The 22,340-nt window shown below is 37.3% G+C and overlaps 2 protein-coding genes across 2 annotated transcripts; both read right to left on the bottom strand.

The window, feature by feature from the left end:
• Positions 1 to 3,714: 3,714 nt before the first annotated feature.
• LOC136063127 (hydroquinone glucosyltransferase-like) lies at positions 3,715 to 5,368 on the bottom strand. The gene has a single exon (XM_065763045.1). It carries the CDS (start codon positions 5,248 to 5,250, stop codon positions 3,715 to 3,717), a length of 1,536 nt encoding a protein of 511 aa, XP_065619117.1. The 5' UTR covers positions 5,251 to 5,368.
• Positions 5,369 to 12,774: 7,406 nt separating this feature from the next.
• LOC112015945 (uncharacterized) lies at positions 12,775 to 14,138 on the bottom strand. The gene is made up of 3 exons (XM_024048412.1): positions 13,649 to 14,138; positions 13,139 to 13,602; positions 12,775 to 12,942 (listed from the first exon to the last, which is right to left on the bottom strand). The coding sequence occupies exons 1-3, from the start codon at positions 14,136 to 14,138 to the stop codon at positions 12,775 to 12,777; spliced, it is 1,122 nt and encodes a 373-aa protein (XP_023904180.1).
• Positions 14,139 to 22,340: the final 8,202 nt, after the last annotated feature.

The raw sequence follows: 22,340 nt of genomic DNA, 5'->3' as shown, positions 1-22,340 counted from the left end.
GACAACAATAATATTAAAGAAATAGGACAAACATCACAGTGCCCAAAAAATAAAGGAAAGTATGCACAAGGTTCCTGTGCAGGGTGGGTCCCTCTGACCACCTACCCATCAGCTCTTACAACAACAAGATTAAAAAAATAGGATAAATATCCCAGGGCCCAAAAAAATAAGGGAAAGTATACAAAAGGTTTTTTCGCAATTTTACGTGCCCACATGAAAAGCACAGTGCTCAGAGACCATGCAGGCTACGTGCTAGCCGTTGGTAGTCATTCAGAAGCGAGGTTGCACTCTTGAGGATTGCTGGGGGAGGAGTTTGGATTGCTCCCCAGCTCTGCCTCCATGAATGAGCATGTGGGAAAGTATCTTGCTTTGTAGACTGTGTAGAAGAGAGTGAGTCCCGTGAATCAACCTCCACGCTTGTTTCGCCAAAATTGCAAGGTTATTGTCTCAGAACCCAATTCCTCCTCGAACTTTTGGAGTACATAGCCTAGCCCAGTTTATCCAATGAATTTTCCATTCGTTATGAGTTTGACCCCACCAATACTTAGCTAAAATTGAGTTCATACCATCACAAACTACTCTAGGAATTTTGAAAATGCTCATGGAGTATGTAGGGATGGCTTGGGCCACCGTTTTAATAAGAACCTCCCTCTTTGCTTTGGATATGTTCTTTTCTGTCCACCCCATCACTTTTTATGTAACCCTTTCTTGGAGTTCTTTGAAGGTGCTCACCTTTGATTTCCCCCCCACCATGGGCAGCCCAAGGTATTTCTCACAGTTAGAAATTACTTGTGCCTCAAATAAATTTTGTATCACTTCCTGCATCTCTCGGCAAGTGTTGCAGTTGAAAAGCAACGTAGTTTTCTACCCATTAATAGCTTGCCCCGATGCTTGTTCATATTGGGTGAGCAAGTTCAGCAACTGGCGGCACTCCTCGGTTTTAGCTTCGCAAAACAACAAACAATCATCGGCGAACATAAGGTGTGAGATTTGCACGCCCCCATGGCATGAGAAAAGTCCTTTCAAGTGGGTAGAAGTTAGACATGACAAAACGGGTTAGAATTTTCTGACCCGACCTAAAAAATACTTGACCCGAATTTGATTTTTTTGACCCGAAGCAAAAATGGGTTAACCCATAACTCGACTCGTGTTTTTTGTTGGTCAACCCAACCCAACCCGCGACCCGAGCTGACTCCGAACCATTTTTTAAAACTTTTTTTTTGGGTAAAAAAAATAAATAAAATTAAGACAATATTGGTTTAATTGTTTGTTGTGAGTTTTAAGGAAACAATTAAGACATTTACATAATTGCATGTAAATTAATTGAAAGATGAATGGTTCATTCTATAATGAGTAAAGATTTTTAGATATCAAATAGTAAAGTACATGCCAAGATAATTTGGTTACAATAGATTTAAAATTGTAGACATGTGTGAGAAATATTCACAAGTGTGAAAATAGTGAAGTCAAAGTATCAAATTAATATAAATTATGAATGCTTAGATCTATTTTTTAACAATTTATGTCCAAAATAAATGGCTTTTCAAAATAAATTATTATATTTCCTAGAATGTGTTGCTTAACAATGATATAATACTCATAAAAGAGACAATGAATAAAGAAGTAAACAATCAAACTTTAATGTATATCTCAAATTGAAATAGAGTACCAACCACAATTATCAATAGATTATAAAATTAATTTTCAAGATTATGTATTTCTTATATGTTTTTATTCTTTGTAAAATGAATTATCTAATAAGTCATTTGTAATTTTGTTTTATATTTTGGGATGTTAATATTGTGTAGAAATAAAACTTAAGTATTTGTTTTATTTATCTTTGTGTTATTTTGTTTTAGATAGCAATGATAGGATTCGTATAATTTTAAAATTATTGAATAAGTATTAATAAGTGTAGTTCATTCTTGATATAAGTAGTGAATTCAAAGTAATGCATTTTACATCAAGTAATTTGTTGCATGACTTTCCAAATGGCAAATACATGTTTTCTTTATAAAAAAAAAAAAATTTATGTGAAAAATATGGGTCAACCTGACCCGACCTGCAACCTGATTGACTCGAACCCATTTTAACCCGCTTAAAATGACCCGTTTTTGACCCGCAACCCTATCCGAACCTGACCCAACTCACCGGTTTTGCCATGTGGGTGCTTTATTACTATATATGTGTGGGTGTTTAACTATTTATAAGGGTGGTGAGTTCAAGTGCAACTGCCTGGAAATGGTAGGGTTGGCAACCTAACACCAATTTATCCCCTTACTAAGGGGACTGAGGGGAGGGGTTGGAGACTTTCGCTTTCTTATAAGCTTCAGTAATTAATTATCACTAGTATGTAAACATATAGGACATAATTAGACCAGGACATTTAGAGGTATTAAAATAGTTTTTCTTTGTAATTTATATGATATTAGTTACATCAAATTTCTCATTACATTACTATTACGTATATAATTTTGAAATTCACTATTGAATACTATACATATGTGATATCAATTCACAACCATAGTTTGTTACGTTCAATATCTTTACATACAAAACATCTAAATAAAAATAGTATAGAAAATAGGATCATTAGTTCAAAGAAATAATAATAATAATAAAAATCTAAACAATTTAATCCGTAGGAAAAGCTAACCAAAAAAAAATTCAATTTTAATTCTAATTGAATTATATATATATATATATATATATGAGATTTACTAATGTATGCTCTTAAGATACATCAATAAATCATTTTAAGAAATTTTTTATGAAAATATAAAAAAATAATTAATTATTTTGATAATTTTTTTAATTTCTCATAAAATTTTATGCTAATGCCAAATGTAAGGGATATTTGGCATTTCAAGCCTCAAAATGTATTGCATCAGGAAATACTATTGTTAAGTATTGTAAATTTTTTTGCAATAGTGCTACAGTGCAATTCTAAAGATAGAATTGCACTGTAACACAATTCTAAAATAAAAAAACTAATATTTTATTGTAATAGTAATTGAAAGAAAGAAAAAATAAATGATGGTGATTAAGAAAAATATTATTTTATTGTGTAGATATATTATCTTAATAAGTAGAATAGAAAAATAAAAAATTAAAATGTTGAAAGTATTATATAATAGGATGATATAATTAATAAAATAATTTTTTAAAACCGTAAAATAGAATAAAATAATATTTGCTAATGCTAATATTCTTACACTAAGATTTTAACTTTAGTTCACTTTTCACTCTACACGCTTACACACTAGTTGTTGACTTTATTTTCTTCACTTCACCTGCTTCACTTCACGTCACACACTTCACCTTACACGTCTCACTTGGTGCTTTATGACACACACCAAAAACTGAGCACCAATTCTACATATTTATACATGCTTAAAGTCGGTTAATTCACCGACTTTGAATTCTCTAGCACATTCTTTTATTGTCTTTGACTAATTGTAAAAATATCTCTTTCACCAACCTTCTAGACAGCTTGTAAAGTTGTGGCTGAGATTAACTTATGCAAGGAAGCTCTAGAATTCTGGAGAGAGAGATTGTGTGAGAAATTCTATAAATTTCTAAAGAAAGAGAGAGAGAGGAGGTGCTTGATGTTTAACCGCTTTAGTACCAGTGTACGATTTCATCATTTCTATTGGGTTGGAGCTAGTTAGACAAGTCATCATAAGTCTCACCTTCCGGTCAAATTTTGTCATTTCATATATACATTAAGAACCAAAGAGAAAATTTAATACCACCTCTAAAAAACCAAACGATATAATTATAAAGGCATGATACAGTCAAATATGCAATATACGATAAAGTTACAAAATAAGAAATTAAGAACAGACAACTTTTAAAGCCTGGATGGTTTGTCCATTGGGATGCTAATTCAGAGAGTGCCTTTGTAGAAGATCCATTTGCGCTTAATGCTTTCTCAGCAGCAATCTTTATATCTTTCATACGATAACGAACTTTCTTCCCTTCTTCTCCAACCATGAGACCCTTCACAACTATCGCAATTTCCTCTCGATCAATTAGACCATTTTTGTTAGTTTTTGGTCTTAGTGCCACTTCTACATCCTCAACTAATAATACCGCATTCATTTTTTGTTCTGCGTAAAGCGGCCAAGCAATCAATGGTATACCTTGCATAATGCTCTCTAGGGTTGAATTCCAACCACAATGAGTTAAGAACCCACCCGTGGAGCCATGGCTAAGCACTTGGGCTTGTGGTGCCCAAGAGGGAACCACTAGACCCTGCCATTTAGTCCTCTCTACGAACCCTTTTGGTAAGAAAGCAAGAGGGTTGTTGCCCAGAGTTTGGTCACTATGGTATGTGGCATCAGCTGATTCATTATTTGGGGTTCTTACAACCCATAAGAACTTTTGGCCACTCAATTCCAATCCCAAGGCTAACTCATTTGTTTGTTCATATGAGAGAGTCCCACCACTCCCAAAACAAACAAATAAGACAGAACAATGTGGTTGATTGTCCAACCATCTTAAACAGTCTGACTCTTCAACCTGATTGCTTGAACCACTTTGGATTGGTCCAACTGGATAAAGTGGGAGATTTTTAGCTTCATCTAACAAAGCTTTTATGGCACTTCCTTCCAATTCCATGAAGGTATTAATGATAATACCTTCAGCTAAGCGGAACTGTTTTGCGCTGTGAAGAATCATTTTGTGCGACTCACTGGTTCGATCTTGAACCGGTTCCATAAGATCTCGGCCGTGAATAGGTATGCACCCCGGGAGTTTCAATGGTTCTAGTAGGTCTCTATACTCGCATGAAACTGTCTCGTCCAGCTTTTTTAAATGAAAAACCAAAGACAAAGTGAAAGCATTTGCATGGAAGAAAATGTAGGGTGAGATGTTGAGTTCTTTAGCAATATCTAATGCATCAATTCCAAAAGGATCGACTACAAAAGCAGAAAATCGAGTAGACTTTAACACATCTCGGAGAGGTGGCAGCGAGCGAGTTAAGGTGAGAATAATTTGGACTTCAAACTTTAGGCCTTTGATCTCCTCCTCCTCCAATATCATAGGAGGAAGAAAGACGTGATCTATGGTGGTGGGAAGGGCTCGAAGAACTGCTTTCATGGTTTTGGATGGAGACCCGAGTACTGGAATGATACAAGTGATGTGTAAGTCGTGGTGATGAACAAGTAGCTTCGCAAACTCAACAAGAGGGATGAGATGTCCCATCCCTGGACTTGCTAGAATAGTTATGTGGGGTTTTTGTTCCATTTGGACAATGTATAAGTCAACAATGTTTTGAAGAGATGGCTTTTGAAAGAGAATTCAATGGTTTTTATGGTTGAGACTTGAAAGGTTAGATGGTTTATATAGAGTTAGAACTTATGATTAGTGTTAGATTATTTCGAGCTTAATTATGAAAATCCACATGTAGGGGTGTGTAGCCAACCCATCAATTCACAAAAACTAACTTGAATCAACCTAATTACCTGTCGGGTTGGTATGATTTTTAGGAGTTGTTTGGGTTTGGTTGGGTTGGGTTATGCAAATTTTTTTAATAGTGGGTTGGGTTGAGCTCGAGTCATAACAATCACAAACTCCCATAATTCGACCCAACTCACATATATATTTAAAATTTAAATTATATGTATTTAATATATATATATATATATATTTAAAAATATATTATATGATTAATAATTTTTTATTTAAATTTTCCCCTATTTGGTTCTTCCTTTATAAAACCTAATTACCTCGTAAACCCTAACAATCTAATTGCTCTTTTTGCCATCTCCCATTGCCACTCTCCTACTCCACCCCTACTTGTTTATAACTAAGTTGAGATACTAATTCATGCATATTTTGTTTATTAACTCAGTTATACATATTTTGTTTATGACTAAGTTGAATTATAAGTTCATGTATATTTTGTTTATCAACTTAGCGGCCAGTAAGATATATTTTTTTCCTGCTCAATTTAGTAATAATAGTAATATAAAAAAATTGTACAATCGATGGGTTCAACCCAACTCAACTCGATTCATGTGGATTGGGTTGATTCCCTATGATAAGTTTAGTTAGGTTGAATTTTTTTAACCCACTATGATAAATTTGGTCAAAAAATCCTCTCAAACCAACCCAACCAGATCTATGCACACTCTTACCCACGTGCACCTGCTAAACCCAACTGATTATAGGTTCTTTTTCTTTCTAATTACAAATTTGGACATTTATTTATTGTTTATTAAAACTCATTTGTTAATAGGGGTTCCGTTAAATATATGTGTGTGATTTTTAGATGTAGTGGAAATGTGAGAAAATCAATAAATTAAATTTATATACCATTGTAGTGGATGTAGTGGACATCTATATACCATTGTTTGACTTGACTATGACGATGAAATAACTGCAGCAGAGGAAACTGGGGAAGAGGAATAATTGGCGTATGCGTTCTTGCATGGGTTAGTGTGAGACGTAACGTAACTACAAACGTTAACCTTCTATTTTTATCTACTATCTCTGTTTATAAAAAGAGGCACCGGCTCTAGCTACACTGCTTTTGTTCAGTGAAAATAGCTAAATATCACGTTTTGATAAAATTTATGGTAAACTAATACTGTTTAAGAAATATTTAGCAATCTATTACTTTTTTAGTACTCAAGTTTCACAAAATCGAATTCTAAATAGTACTCGAGTTCCTAAGTGAGTTGCCAGTGTAACACTGTTGACCTAAAATTTGTGTAATTAAAAAAGTTATATAGTACTCGATATTATGAAAATTGATTATAGTACTCAAGCTTCACAAAGTCGAGTACTTTTTTTTTTTTACCTACTTTTTGTATCTCTAATTTTTTGTATCTTACTAACTTCCTAATAAGGTTTAAGGCTGGCATTGCTGCAAGCCTGCAAAATTTCCTGAAGATCCATCCTAGATCCATCTTCTTCTATATGGTCTTTTTTTTTTTTTTTTTTCCTTTTCAGCCACCTGCTACCATTAATTTTCTTTTGAGACGTGTATAACACCACATGTGATATTTATGAACTTGTCAGGCCTTAAGCCTAGTCTATTTAACCTTTCCTGTTCACCCAAATCTACACTTTGCTAACTTGTGCAGAACCGAACCCAAAAGCCTAAAAATCAATTAGCTTAAGATGTAAAGTAAAGGAAAATCAATCAGAGTCAAAGCATTATCTTCGTACATGCAAATTGGCTCAGCGAGCCAGCATAGCATAGCAGCAGCAAAGCAATAGTAGTAGCAGAGAAAGCAGTACTGTGGACTCATTCATGTATATACACATTCATGCTCAGTCCTCTCAGTTCTCAAACTTCAAAGCAAAAACCCATACCCAATCCTTTATTACTCCACCAGCATCTAACATGTGAATGCCAGACCAAATTCAATTTTGAACCCAGAAAAAACATACAGTCAAAGAGAGAAAGAGAGACGAAAAAAGCTTGATTTTGACCCATAAAAGCTATCCACCATTAAAGAATGACAGAGTACTAGCTCATGTCTTTTTTTTCCACACAATATGAATATCTGAACCCTGTTCTTCTTCTTCTTCTTCTTCTTTTTTAATAAATAAAAATTAAAAAAAAAAACCCCATTATTTAAATTTCCCAAAATAGAAATAAAATATTAACTTTTTTATAAGGAAAAAAAAAACCGTAAACAACTAAACTAAAAAACGCTAACATTAACAATAACATGAAATTTAGACAAAGAAGTTAATCCAGTGGGTGAAGTGTAAAAAGAAGCCGCAGATTTTTAGGCTTTTGGGTTCGGTTCTGCACAAGTTACTAAAGTGTGGAATTGGGTGAATAGGAAAGATCAAATAGACTAGGCTTGAGGCCTGACAAGTTCTCAAATATCACATGTGGTGTTATCCTCGTCTTAAAAGAAAATTAATGGTAGGAGGTGGCAAAAAAAAAAAAAAAAAAAAAAAAGGAAAAAGAAAAGAAAAGAAAGAAAGACCTTATAGAAGAAGATGGGTCTAGGATGGATTTTCAGGAAATTTTGCAGCAGTGCCAGTCTTAGACCTAGTAAGGAAGTCACTAAGAAAAAAAAAAAAAAAGGTACTCGACTTTGTGAAGTTCGAGTACTATAAAGAAGTATTTGATTTTCCTAATATCAAGTATCATATTACTTTTTTAATTACACAAGTGCAGGAGTGCTACGCTGGCAACTCACTTAGGAACTTGAGTTTCGTAAACTCGAGTACTATTTAGAACTCGATTTTGTGAAACTTGAGTACTAAAAAGTAGTATATTGATAAATATTTTTGAAACAGTGCTAATTTGCTACAAATTTTGCCAAAACGTGATATTTGGCTATTTTCACCGCTTTTGGTTTATTCAAACTTTTGTTTTTTTGTATAACAAGCCAAAAGATATTGTTTTTGGTTTATTCAATATTTTGTCTTTTGTATAAAAAATCAAAAGGTGATAAAACGTGGTATTTGGCTATTTTCACCGCTTTTGGTTTATTCAAACTTTTTTTTTTTGTATAACAAGCCAAAAGATACTGCTCTTGGTTTATTCAATATTTTGTCTTTTGTATAACAAATCAAAAGGTGATTTTGGGTGAGAAAGAAAATTTTTTAATGTTAAATATTAAAAAATGTTATGTCTATAACCAGCAACGAAGTCAGGATTTTAGTCTAGAAGGAACAAAATTAAAAGACAATATTAAAAGTGAAATTAATCTAAAAAATATTAATCAACAATAATAACAAAATAAATAAATAATTGTAAGCAAATATGAATATATTTCGTATTATTAAAATAAATAAACAAAAATAACCAATTCATAGTTACTAAAAAGTTTGCAAACTGATGGAATAAAAATGTGATTAGTGTTACTTAAAAAATATAATGAATAAATGTTTGAAATTATTTTTTGTGATTGGTGACATGCCAATTTGTAAGACGTAAGTAGTAAAATTTGTAGCATCTCTAGCATCATTCAAGGATAAAATGCTGTAAAAAGTATCATAAATAGTAAAAATGGTGTAAATAATGATATAAAATAAAAAATAAAAAATAGTAAAATAGGTGCAACACATAGGGCAAGACAAAAGCTACTTGTAAGAATAGCGAAATTGGTGAAAAGCTTACATGGTTTGGCATTTGAGAACTTTCTTTCCTTTCTTTTTCCTATGTGTCAAAGTCACTTTCAATCAAGTAGAAGTCATTTTTTTTCCTCCATGTCAGTAAGTAATTACTTTAGACTACATATGCTAGAAAATTTTAGGAGGAGACATGGGCAGGTGCCGCCTATTTTTTTTTTTTTTTTTTTTTTTTTTTTTTTTGGTGAGCTTGCCTACATCATCGGGTTGTGGTGACTAAACAATTATTCTTCCCAGGTTTGACTTTTTGCTATTTGCCGTGTTACGATGACAAAACATTGGTTTAGTTTTTATACATTTGTTTTAATTATGTTTATGAATGTTTGTTATTATTTTTCCTACTGTGCTCTTTGACTGTTTTATGCACATGTTCTAGATGGTCGAGTAACTTAATCCCGGTTCATCATAAGACGGATATTAGGTTACCCTAGACGGGGTCACCTGTATCTAGAAAGAATTGACTCCTCGGTGGTAAGAACAAAACTTGATATGTGTTGATCCTCTTGTACTTAGATGAATTCTAAGAATAGGCTTCCTCCTATTCGGTGATAAGGATTGAACCTAGGATAGGTTTTTGTTTTCTAGAGAGTTCACGGTTTCTTCCTGCTCAGTGATAAGAATTGAGCCGAGAATTGGTTCCTGCCCTTAGAGAATTTTTAGCATTAGGTTTCCACATGCTCGGTGATAATGATCAAATCGAGAAGCAGGCTTCTGTCCTTTGAAAATTTTTAGTGTAATGTTTCCACCTGCTCGGTGATAATGATCGAACCAAGGAGCAGGCTTTTGACCTTAGAAAAATTTTGGTGTAAGGTTTCCACCTGCTCGGTGATAATGATTGAACCGAGGAGCAAGCTTCTAACCTTAGAAAATTTTTAGTGTAAGGTTTCCACGTGCTCAATGATAATGATCAAACCGAGGAGCAGGCTTCTGACCTTAGAAAATTTTTAGTGTAGGGTTTCCACCTGCTCGGTGATAATGATCAAACCGAGGAGCAGGCTTCTGACCTTAGAAAACTTTTAGTGTAAGGTTTCCACCTGCTCGGTGATAATGATCGAACCGAGAAGTAGGCTTTTGACCTTAGCATGAAATACGTTGCCTTGGTCTTCATGTTCCCACCCTTTTTTTTGTATTCGTTGACCGATGCTAGCAAATCAATAATCAAATTAAATGCACCTGCATGGGTAAATACCACCATATTCAATAGTAAAACATGTATACACGATTCCATTCAATTTACACCCTAGTGTGCAACCGATCAATGATAAAACTTCTTAAGATTATGGACATTCCATGGCCGAGGCAGTAGTCTCTCGTCTAGGTCCTCCAAATAGTATACTCCTGCGCCTGCGATGGCAGTAACTCTGTAAGGCCCTTCCCAAGTCTGGGCTAACTTCCCGGCATTTGTATCTCGCATATTCTCCATGACTTTTCTCAGCACTAAATCTTCAGCACCAAATTCCCTCGTCTTTACATCTCGGTTATTGCATCGGGCAAGTTTTTGCTGATACTTAGCTAGTCGTATAGTTGCCACTTCTCGGCACTCTTCCAACCAATTCAAACGTTCTACCATTAGCTCATTGTTTTGGGCGGGGTCAAATCCTACAACTCGTGCACTGCATAGGTTCACCTCGACTAGTATCACCGCTTCTACCCCGTACGTTAAGGAAAATGGAGTCTCCCCCATAGACGCCCTAGGGGTTGTTTGATATGCCCATAAAACGTTAGCTCCTCAGCCTACCTACCTTTTGCACCATCCAATCTTTTCTTCAACCCGTTCAAGATTACCTTGTTGGTGGCTTCAGCTTGACCATTGCTCTGTGGATACACTGGAGTGGAATACCTATTTTTGACACCAAGATCACTACAAAATGCATGAAAAGCCTTACTATCAAATTGCAGCCCATTATCGGATGTCAGAGAGTCCGACATCCCAAATCTTGTGACTATGTTTTTCCACATAAACTTCTTGACATTCACATTTTGGATATTAACCGAGGCACCCCTTTTATCATTGATGATGCTAACATAGCTAGGGAGTCAGCGTGTCTGTTCTGCGCTCGGCCCACTTGGGCCACCTTCGCCGTACCAAACTTATTCATGATTTGCCTTACCACTTGCACATATGCTTTCATCCGGGAATCTCAGGCTTCAAAGTTTCCCTCAACTTGGTTAACAACCAGCCGAGAATCTGAGTATATCTCCACATCTCGGGCTCCCATTCCCAAAACAGCTCTTAATCCGACGAGTAAGGCCTCGTACTCGGCTTCGTTATTAGAGACCCTAAACCTCAGCCTAAAAGAATGCTTAAATCGTATTCCTTCAGGGGTAATAATGAAGATTCCAGCACCGGCCCCTAGGGCACTTGACGCTCTGTCCACAAACACCTTCCATGGGCAACACTCCACTTGACAAACCATCCCCCCTTTGTTCTTAGGAGAAAATTCCGCAACAAAATCAGAAAGAAGTTGACCCTTCACTGAATTCTGTGGCTTGTACCTTATATCAAAAGACCCTAGCCAAGTCGCCCACTTGGTTATCCGGCCTGTAAAGTTAGATCTCTTCAATAACGACTGTAAAGGATACTTGGTCAGAATATAGATAGTATAGGCTTGACAGTAGTGAGACAGTTTCCTCGTAGCATGCACTAGTGCCAACACCAGCTTCTCCAAGGGTAAGTACCTTGTCTCAGCATCAACCATGGTCTTGCTAACATAGTAGACAGGTCGTTGCATCCATTGATCCCTTAAAAGCACGGTGCTCACAGCATGATTAGATACCGAGAGGTACATAAATAAGTCCTCCTCGGGCTCCAGGGCTGTTAACATGGACACCCGCATAAGATATTCCTTCAAATCCTAGAAAGCCCTTCCGCACTCCTCATCCCATCAAAACCCCCTCAATTTCTTCAAAAGTTAGTAGAATGGACGGTAGCGATCTGCAAACTTAGAAATGAACCGATTAAGGGCAGTTAGCGTTTCGGTTAAGATCTGTACCTCCTTTGGATTGCTTGGCGGCTTAAGGCGCTGCACATCATCAATCTAATCATGGTTGACCTCTATCCCACAGCTGGTGATTAGATAGCCTAGGAACTTATCAGCCCTCACCCCGAAGGAACACTTGTCCGCATATAGGCACAGCTTATGCTGTCGAAGCACTTCAAACACCCCCCGAAGATCCTTTATATGTTGTGCCTCCTGTTTACTTTTCACCACCATGTTGTCAATGTACACCTCAACCATTCACCCGATCTTGTCCCGAAACATTCTGGTTATCATTCATTGATATGTTGCCTCGGCGTTCTTCGACCCAAAGGACATCACAGTGTAATGATAATTTGCGTCCGATGAGATAAATGTTGTCTTCTCCTGGTTCTTGGTTGCTAAGGCGATTTGATGATAACCCTAAAAGGCATCTAGAAAACTCATCCTCGAGTGCCCATAGGTAGCATCTACCAATTGATCTATCTTTGGCATAGGGAATGGGTCCTTTTGGCATGCTCGGTTCAAATCCGTGAAATCTACACAAACTCTCCATTTTCCACTCTTCTTTTTAACCACCACAGTATTCACCAGCCATTCAGGGAAGAAGATTTCCCTTATCGCCTGGCCTTCTTTAACTTCCTGACCTCCTGCCTTACTGCCTTCACGTGTTCCTTGGCCGACCTTCTCACCTCTGCTTCTTCAGAGGAAACGACGGGTCTACGTTAAGCTTGTGAACGATGAACTCGGGATCAACCCCGGGCACCTCATATGGGCTCCATGCGAACACATCTACGTTACATATCAGAAATAGCAACGTTTCTACCTTGTCCTCATCCTCCATACTCACCTCTACCTGAAAATACCAATCAACATCCGACAGTATCTTTAATTAATTCCTCATTACAACTAGCCTCTATTCCCTCTCGGGGATCTTGTAATTGCTATGAAGAGGTTTCCTTGGCGGTTTCTTTCTCCTTATCCTGCTTATTCTTCCAGCTAATCGTGGCCACTAGGCATTGCCTAGCTGCTTGCTGGCTTCCCCTCACTACGGTAACGCCTTGCTCGATGGGGAATTTAACCTTCACATGTAAGGTGGATAGAACATCCCCCATTGCGTGAATCCACGGCCTACCCAAAATCGCCATGTATGAAGAAAACGAATTGACAACTATGAATGCCACCATCACCTCCTTACCTTCCATGTTCACGAGAAAGAAAATTTGACCCTCAAGAATCACCACCCTACCATCAAATCCGATCAATGGCATATCATACTTTGACAAGTCCTGTTTGTTTAACTCGAGCCCTTTGAATAGGTCCGGATACATCACGGCAGCTCTGCTCCCTTGGTCTATCATCACCCTTTTTACCAAGAAGCTACTTACCCGGGCCGTGCCTACCAACACGTCGTCGTGTGATTGAATTGTTCCTTCTAAGTCATCTTCATCGAAAGCAAGAGTCTCCCGAGCAAGCTTCGTTCTCTTTTCTAGGGGTTGATTGTCTAAAGGATCTTCTACGGGCACAACAATCAATACCCCCCCTTTTGGTCACAGTCGTACCCCTTGGGGTGGCGTGGATCACTTCAATTACTCCCAATGGCGGTGGGAGAGGGTTTCTTCTCTGCTGAGCACCTTGCCCAGTGCCCAGGTCCCCGAGATCCACCACAAACTCCTTCAAATGTCCTACTTTCACCAACTGCCCTAGATGGTCTTTCAAAACCTGGCACTGCTCGGTGATATGCCCTTTATCTTTGTGATAGGTGCAGTACAGATTTTGATTTCTTTGAGAGGGATCACCCCCCATCTTGTTCGGCCACTTGAAGTACAATTCGTTCTTGATTTGGTTTATAATCCTATGCACCGGTTCCTTAAATGTCACATTCACCTCCCCCAACTGCCATTCCAGCTTCTGCATCCTTAAATCCTTCTGAGGCCTCGACTGAAAACCGCTCTGCCGAGGACGATTCACCAACGGGGCCTTACCCTTACTCTGCAACCTATCATCCTCTAAGTGCTTGTACTTCTCAATACGTCTCATAAGCTGCCTCATATCCTTGGAAGGCTTTTTCGTTAATGACTCTCGTAGCTCGGAGTCCTTAGGGAGTCCTTAGGCAGCCCTATCCTAAAAGTGCTCACTGCAATTTTCTCGTTGCCTCCACCGATCTCATTATAAATTTTCCAATACCTACTAAGATAACTTTAAAGGGTTTCCCCAACCCCCATCTTCATAGATAGTAAAGCATCCACTGGCTGTGGCACCTGACTACAAGTCACAAACTGGACACCGAATTCTTAGATCAACTCGGCGAAATTGTGGTTAGAACCCTTTCACAACCCATTAAACCATCTCAAAGTAGTGGGGCTGAGGCTTGAGGGAAATACCTTACACATCAATGCATCATTGTGAGAGTGCAGAGACATCATATGGATATAATGACTAACGTGCTCTACTAAGTCCGTTTTCCCATCGTCGGTAGTGAATGGTGGGTGTGTAAATCTGCTCGACATTGGGGCTCGTTCAATGTCTTTTGAGAATGGCGACTGAGCAGCCCTACGTAAGGTGCGGCTCATTGTATCCATGGCGGCATAATGGGGTCGCCGCTCCTCTAGGGAATCTGAACCCCAGTCTGCATATTCCCGTGAACATGGATGGTCTTTGCATCGATGGGACTCCCGTGAATGTGAACGGTCTCGGCGTTGATGGGACTCCCGTGAATGTGAACGGTCTCGGCGTTGATGGGACTCCCATGAATGTGAACGGTCTCGGTGTCAATGGGACTCCCGTGAATGTGAGTGTTCTTGGCATCGACAAGAACCTAATTGGTTGGAACCCGTCCCAAATCGATTTCCCCTAGTATCAAATCTCCTTTCTCGGTCATCTTGGTCCCTTCTCTGGTGCCTACCCCTTACCTCCAACTCCAAATCTCCCACCAGTCTGCGTAACTGCTCCAATTCCTCATCTCACTCATCAAATTGCTCGTGCCCCAAGGCACTTGATATTGTTTGTTGTGTTTGGTACAACCTTTCCTCGAGACCGAAACACTTTTCCTTTTGTTCATGGTCCCTATCTTCACGCCTCTTTTGCTTCCGTTCTTGTGAAGTGGATCACCGAGGAGATCCCACTGAACCACTCTCGATGTAACTCTCGGAACGTCTTTCAGACATTTTCTCATGTGAGTCCTAGCTGAACCACAGCTTTGTAAGAGATTCCCACAAACGGCACCAATTGTGTGCACCCAGAACGAGATTGACAGGCTGACTCACTCGTGAGCTCACAATCTATTTGTAATGTGTGTTTTTGATTTCCTACTTTGGACGATTCTAGCTTAGAGACCTAACACTATTTCTTCAACCTTTGTATTCTTGCTCCCAACTCTAAGCTTCCTCCAAAATCCTTCAACAACCCTCTCCCTTTCTTTATTTCTTACATTTATAGTCCAAAAGTTGGTGGGGGTTATGATTACTTTCATTATTAGTGGGAGAGAAGGTCTAATGTCGTTAACCTTAAGTGGGAGTTTAGTTAGGAGTGGGGTGTGCTAGGAGTGGCATTGGAACTGATTCCCACTTCAGTATAGATGCTCGGCAACGATATTTCCCCAGGCATTATTGGGCACCCGAACTAAGATTATTTACCCATTGAGCTTTGGGGCAGCGTAAGACCTGAGCTTGTAGCTATTTTGGGCTCAGACTTAGGCCTTAGGTAGAAAGGGTTTGATGTTATGGGCCACACTGTAGAGTTAAAGCCTAAGTCCCAAGTGGGTCTGGGTATCTCGGTGCCATACAAAAGATAAAAATATTACTCAAGAACTGCTCAAGAAAACTGCAATCTGCAAGTCTCGATACCTCTTCGACAGAAGCTCAATCTGTCGAGATTCATTAAAGCTCGACACATGTCTCGATCTATAGAGTTTACGAGATTCAGACTATAGCCAGCAACGTTTTTATTCTAAAAGGTCATTTGTTTATGGGTTTGTATGATCCTTATAGGACTAGGAAAACCCAAGATTTGTGGGTTTGTATAATCCTTATTGGACTAGGAAAACCCAAGGTTTATGTAAACCTATTGGGAATAGGAGAGCCCATTAAGCTCCTATTTAAAGGAGGTGGAAAAAGAAAAATCCTAACCCTAAAGAGTTTCATAAGGTTTTCTTTTTGAAACCCTAGTCTCCTTCTATAGAAGAAAGAGTTCTTGTTGTGTTTCTTACACGCCTTTGGATTCTATAACCAAGCAAAGTTTCTTGCACCAATATTAAAGATCTTATTGGTGTTTCTATGTGAAACTACTGCAAATCAGCTACAAGAATCAAAGGGTTGCTGTGGAGTTAGTCACATAGTTGGATTCGTGCAAAGGAGTAAGTAGTGTATTGGGATCCGCGCATCAAATTGGTTAGTTACGTATTGGGAGCCATGCATTAAAAGGAGAGATTGTCACTATAGAATAAGTCCATTTAAGTATTGGGGTAAGAGTTCAACTGTAGGTTGGTATAAGGTACTGGGATTCCTTTATTTTAACTACTTGTTTTGATGATAGTAAATTCTCAGGAGTGGTAACCTTAAATTCACCCGGTGGGGTTTTGCCTCAGTAGTTTTCCCCATTCGTAAACAAATCACCTGTGTCAAATTTAATTTCCGCTGCATTTAGTTATTTGGTAATTTGTTTATGCTACCACGCTCCTTGCATGTAATTGAATCTAATTAATTTCACTTGGCTAAATTAATTGGTTAATTTATCAAAAGGGGTCAATACATTCTTGGCCTATCATGATTGGTTTTTGCATGCGTTTTATGGCCCTATTTCAATGACATTTAGCAAATTTCTATTGGTTTCTGAGTAGTGATAGCAAAACCTAGTAGCAGTATATGGCGCTTTGTAGTTGATCGTATTTTGTGAACTTAGTAGTATAATGTGTTAGCTTGTGATAGGTCGGGAATTTTCTCTCTCTACACATACATTTCAATAAAAACACTGACAATTATGTATTATATGGTCCATTAAAGTTTATTATGCATTCCATATACAATTCTAGCATTCTGCATTCTTTTTTTCTTTTCTTTTTTCAATTCTAGCATTCCTAAACCACATAAATATAAAGGATAAAATAAAACATTAAAAAAGGGGGTCATAATACACTAATAGTCCCTAAACTATAACTCATGATCAATTTTAGTCCTGAAGCTCAAATCAAAAATTTTTTAAACCCAGAACACAAACACAGCCGACCCATCAATGTCAGCATGTCGCCACCTCATTCCGTTACCCATTACACTCCAAAATCACTGCACAAACCACCAGTCTACCCCAAAATTACATCAAAACATCACAAATTTTCCAATCGGATCAATTGATCAAATACTCAACACACAAAAAAAGAAAAAGAAAAAAAAGAGGCCTTTCTTTTCATTTATCTGACGCTGGGGTCTAACCAAGGGAAATTCGTTGAATGACGGTGAGCTTATAACACACTAGACCCACATAGCAAATCAAGATGAAAAATCCAAAATTCAAATCTTTGCAAGCTGAAAATGCTAGAAATGTATGCTCTGTATCATTTAAATAACGTAGAAATCACAAACTAGTACACTTCCAGATCAGTGGCAATATCATAATTGTTGTGAAATTTTAAAATACTCACAAGTGTACGAACCGTATCAAAGTATAGTTTGACAAGAACAAGATCGAACCCACAGGAACTTGAATGAACGTAGGAAAATTAATCAAATCTTAACCAAATTAATCCTAATCTAGTTTAATAAAAATTGGTTGTTTGAAATTAAATATACTAACAAAATAATTAAACTAAGCAAAGATATAATATAAAGTAGTAAAGAGATGTAAACAATCTAAAGTAAGGAATTAAGGTTTTGGAATTCGTCTTGCAAGTTATATCAGTATATATTTATGATCATTAATTTTTCCCAACCACTACATGATAATCTAGAAATCAATCTCGCTATCATGGAAAATATCATCATTAAAACTTATGTTTAAAAATCTAAAGCATGTTCTTCTTCGCTTCTTAAGTATAAAACCAAATCATCAATTGTATCCGTAGCCAAACAAATCGCAAGATATATCCAATTCTAAAAATCAAATCATAAATTGTATCCATTGACAGACGAATCACAAACGATATCAAATTTTATAATCAAGAATTAATAATTCAAGCATTCAATTAATTAAGATAAATCCTAAATCATGAGAAAAATATGATTGAACTCATATCTAGAATCCTATCTTAGTCAATTGATATGAAGCAAGAACAATTTAAATCATTAAAGAACAACTATTGTGGAAAAAATCAAATCACATAAATATTACTGATAATCCTTAACAAGGTTTCATCCTCAACCCTAATTATAAATTTAGCTACTCATGGTAATTGAAATAAAACAAAAGAATAAAATACTAAAAATTAAACTAGACAAATAAAATAGAGAAAGAAACAGTCACAATGCTATCATGGAGAAAAGCTACAGAGAAGCCACATGCGGCACTGCCTCTTGCTCCAATTTTCTATTTTGCATCTCAGCCCTAGCACTAGCCTCCCTGAATTTTGCCCTAAAAAGCCTTTAAATAGGTCAAGGAATCCTATTACAAGTTGAATTTCCGTTTGGAGAAAATCTAGATTTTTAAGCTTCACTTAACTGACTATTTTGGCCCATTTAAATTCATAATTCGGGCTCCTAATAGCTACAAAGTTGTAGCCCTTTAAGTTAGCTTTCCAGCCCAACTTGAATCATGTCAATTGGACATCTGAGCCGAAAGTTATGCCAAAATTACTAACTTATGTGCAGGTTGGAATCCTAATCCGAATTGGACTTGGATTTGGTGCAAATTTCCTTTGATTTCTTACTCCAATTGGACTTAAATTTAATATTCATGCCTGGCTAGATGTAAGTTGGCTTGATTCAATTGGCCTAGCCCCACTTTGCATGTAAAGCCCTTGTTACCTGCAACACAAAGATATTACATTATCAATCACAAAATAACATAAAAGTAAAGCTAAATATGTTGATATGTGAGTACTTTATTGTATATATTTCATGCACATCAATAATCACAAAAATTATTTAAACTCATTGTAGGGCATGAACCATGGTTGACAAGTACAGCAATCCATGGATTGGTGCAATCAGCAGTGCTATGGTGTGTGTAGGTGTACAGGGTTACCAATCTTGAAGCAGCAAAAGTTTTTGTTGGCAAGTGATGAAGAGGCACCCACAGCCACCATAACCATTATCAGAACCCACAATCCAGCACTACCACGCCCACTATTATCAGATCAACAGCATTGTTTTTGTGAGGAATCCACTATTATCAGCCTTTGTGGGTTTCATTTTTTTTTTTTTTTTTTTGGTTTTGGTTGTGGGCTCTTTCCTCTTAAACCTCAGGCTCTTATGTTTGTGTTATGTGTTTGTTTTAATATGTGGACTCTCTCCATGGCATTTTATTGATTTGTACTTGTTTTAATTCCAAACAATTTGATTTGTAGTTGTTTGGAATTTTATTTGTTTCGTTCATATACATTTATTTTTGATTTCAAACCCTAATTTTTTGATTCGTTTTATGTTTTTTTTCGTATAAAAAATATGTTTTTTAACAGTGATAACAGAGGTGGGTAACAGAGATTAAACGGAAGTAACCTCAGGTGGGCAAAATATTAAGTTTTAAACCACGGGTAGACAAAGTGAAAATGGGTCAAACCACAGGTGGGTTTACTATAATTTCCCCCAAGTAATTAGTGAAACTAGATGTCCATTCTTAGTTGTTTCTCTCATCTATCCAGTCCTTGGTTATTCACTAGAGCAATTATGATCTAGAACTTGATCTGGGGCAAGTGGTAAGATCTATGAGATAACTTGAAACAACTAAAGATAAATTTGGGTAAGTCAGAGTTGGTTCCTATTAGTATGGTAGATAATTAGGACTTATTGTTGATTGTCCTTGGCTGTAAACAAGGTACTCTTCCAATGAAGTATTTGAGTCTTCCTTTGGGAGCCAAATTTAATGATAAGGCAATACGAAACCCAATTCTAGAGAAGATAGAACGGAGATTAGTAGGATGGAAACGTTTGTACTTATCCAAGGGAGATAGAGTCACTTTAATTAAAAGCACTCTATCCTAATTTACCCACTTATTTTCTATCTCTATCTCCTATTCCTGCAGCTGTGGCTAATCGAATCGAGAAACTTTAGAGAAATTTCTTATGGATGGCATTGGAGATGAACCAAAATTCCATTTGGTTAAATGGGCTACTGTTTGCAGTCCAATTGCTTCGGGCGGCTTGAGGATAAGAAAGGTAAGACTTTTTAATGAAGCTTTGCTTGGGAAGTGGCTATGGAATTTGGGATGGAGAGGGCTACCCCTTGGAGGCAAGTGACAAAGGTGAAATATGGCAGTGAATGAGGTGGCTGGTGTACTAGGCCTATTAATGGTACATATGGTGTTGGCTTGTGGAAATATATTAGTCAAGGATGGTTTTCTTTTATCACCGCATTCTATATGATATTGGGGATAGGTCTAGGGTGAAATTTTGGCAAGAACATTGGTGTGGTGAGACTTCTCTTACAGTCAGCTATCCTGAATTGTTTAGACTTTGCCGAGACAAGGAGGTTAGTGTGGCTGAGCTTATGAAGCTTGATAATGGAGTCCTTTTTTAGAATGTAAGTTTCTTTAAGGGTGTGCATGCTTGGGAATTGGAGGCACTAGCCGGTTTCATGGATACCATTTATGGTGCTTTGGTGAAAGGGTTTGGTGAGGATAAGATGTGCTGGAAACTTGATAGAGAGAAAGGCTTCCTAGTTAAAGACTATTATAGTCTCTTAGTAGGCTCTAATGACTATTGCTTTCATTGAAAAAGTATTTGGAAACAGAAGATTCCTTCTCGAGTAGCTTTCTTTGTTTGGGCTGCTGCTTTGGGGAAGTGTTTAACGATTGACAATTTACGAAAAATGAGGGTTTGGATATTGGATTGGTGCTACATGTGCAAGTGTAATGGTGAATCGGTTGATCATCTCTTTCTTCATTGCCTAGTTGCAATGAATATGTGGGCTATGCAGAGGCAATGCTACGTGCAACTCAGATTGTTCCCAGGAACACCCTGACCTGAAAAAAACCTATAAAAAAAAAATTATATAATGAATTAGGAACATCCTCAATCACAAAATTAGGAACACCCTCAAATTAAAAAAAAAAAACAAAAAAAATTATTTGCTCAATTGCTCTACTTTCAAGTTTTAAGCCAAAAAAAAAGCCCAAAAAAAAATTTTGAACTAAAAAAAAAAAAATGTAACAGAGCCACAAGCCCACTAGATTACAGAGGTAGCAAACCTTACCCACGGATTCTCACAAAAAAAAAAAAAAAAAAAAAAAAAAAAAAAAAAAAAAACCAAACCCCAATAAGGTAACAAAGCAAATCATTCTAAATCTATCCATCACTAAAGGCTTTATCAAAGAAAAAGAAATCACTAAACTTCTAAAGGCCTAACCTAAAGCAAACCTATTACCTAAAGACAACAACGCGTTATGCCTATCCCTCAGAGCAAAGCGAACGCCGCCGAGATCGGATCAGTCCAGATAGTCGAGATCGTCCTCGCTCACTGTCGCTCCCCTCATCGCCGTCGGAGATCTCGTCGTCGTCGGACGTTGCCACTTCATCGAGTCTGCCTCAGTGACGTCGACTTCAGCCTTTAGGCCTCCTTGGTCGGCTGCTCGATGCTCCCTCCTCAAGGTATTTCATTTTTCTCTCTCTCTCTCTCTCTCTCTCTCTCTCTCTCTCTCTCTCTCTCTCTCTCTCTCTCTCTCTCTCTCTCTCTCTCTCTCTCTCTCTCTCTCTCTTGAATGAAATGAAAATTATAAAATGAATGAAACTCTTTCTCTCTCTTTAGTCTTTAATAAGACTAACTCTCTCTTTTACTTTTAGTCTTTTCAAATATGAATTGTGTCTGTGTCTCTCATTGGCCGAACAACTTGACCTTTATTTATTTATTTATTTTTTGTCAGTTTTTGACTTTTGCCTTTTTGAATGTGTAGCTTTTCATGTGTAGTGTGTTTGTCAGTTTATCTTAATATCTTATCTGTTGGGTTGGTGTGTGTAGTGTGTTGGTGTTGGTGTGTGTAGTGTGTTGGTGTTGATATTAATTATCTTTTAGACTAGTGTAATGTGTAATTGTGAAATTTTCTGATTAGTAGGGGCATCAGGCATCACTAGGCCTGCTTGTCTATTGAATGGGGTGGGGTGGGATGGGCAC

This window comes from Quercus suber, unplaced genomic scaffold (genome assembly GCF_002906115.3).
Source record: "Quercus suber isolate HL8 unplaced genomic scaffold, Cork oak 2.0 scaffold_488, whole genome shotgun sequence".
Lineage (NCBI taxonomy): Eukaryota > Viridiplantae > Streptophyta > Magnoliopsida > Fagales > Fagaceae > Quercus > Quercus suber.
This window is presented reverse-complemented; position numbering and strand designations above follow the sequence as displayed.

Coding starts and splice junctions, on each gene's coding strand:
- LOC136063127 (XM_065763045.1), bottom strand. CDS start 5,250: ATGGAACAAAAACCCCACATAACTATTCTAGCAAGTCCAGGGATGGGA.
- LOC112015945 (XM_024048412.1), bottom strand. CDS start 14,138: ATGAGGCAGCTTATGAGACGTATTGAGAAGTACAAGCACTTAGAGGAT. Junction 13,603..13,648: donor GATCCACGCCACCCCAAGGG/GTACGACTGTGA, acceptor TTGTGCCCGTAG/AAGATCCTTTAGACAATCAA. Junction 12,943..13,138: donor CCATCGAGCAAGGCGTTACC/GTAGTGAGGGGA, acceptor TGGTATTTTCAG/GTAGAGGTGAGTATGGAGGA.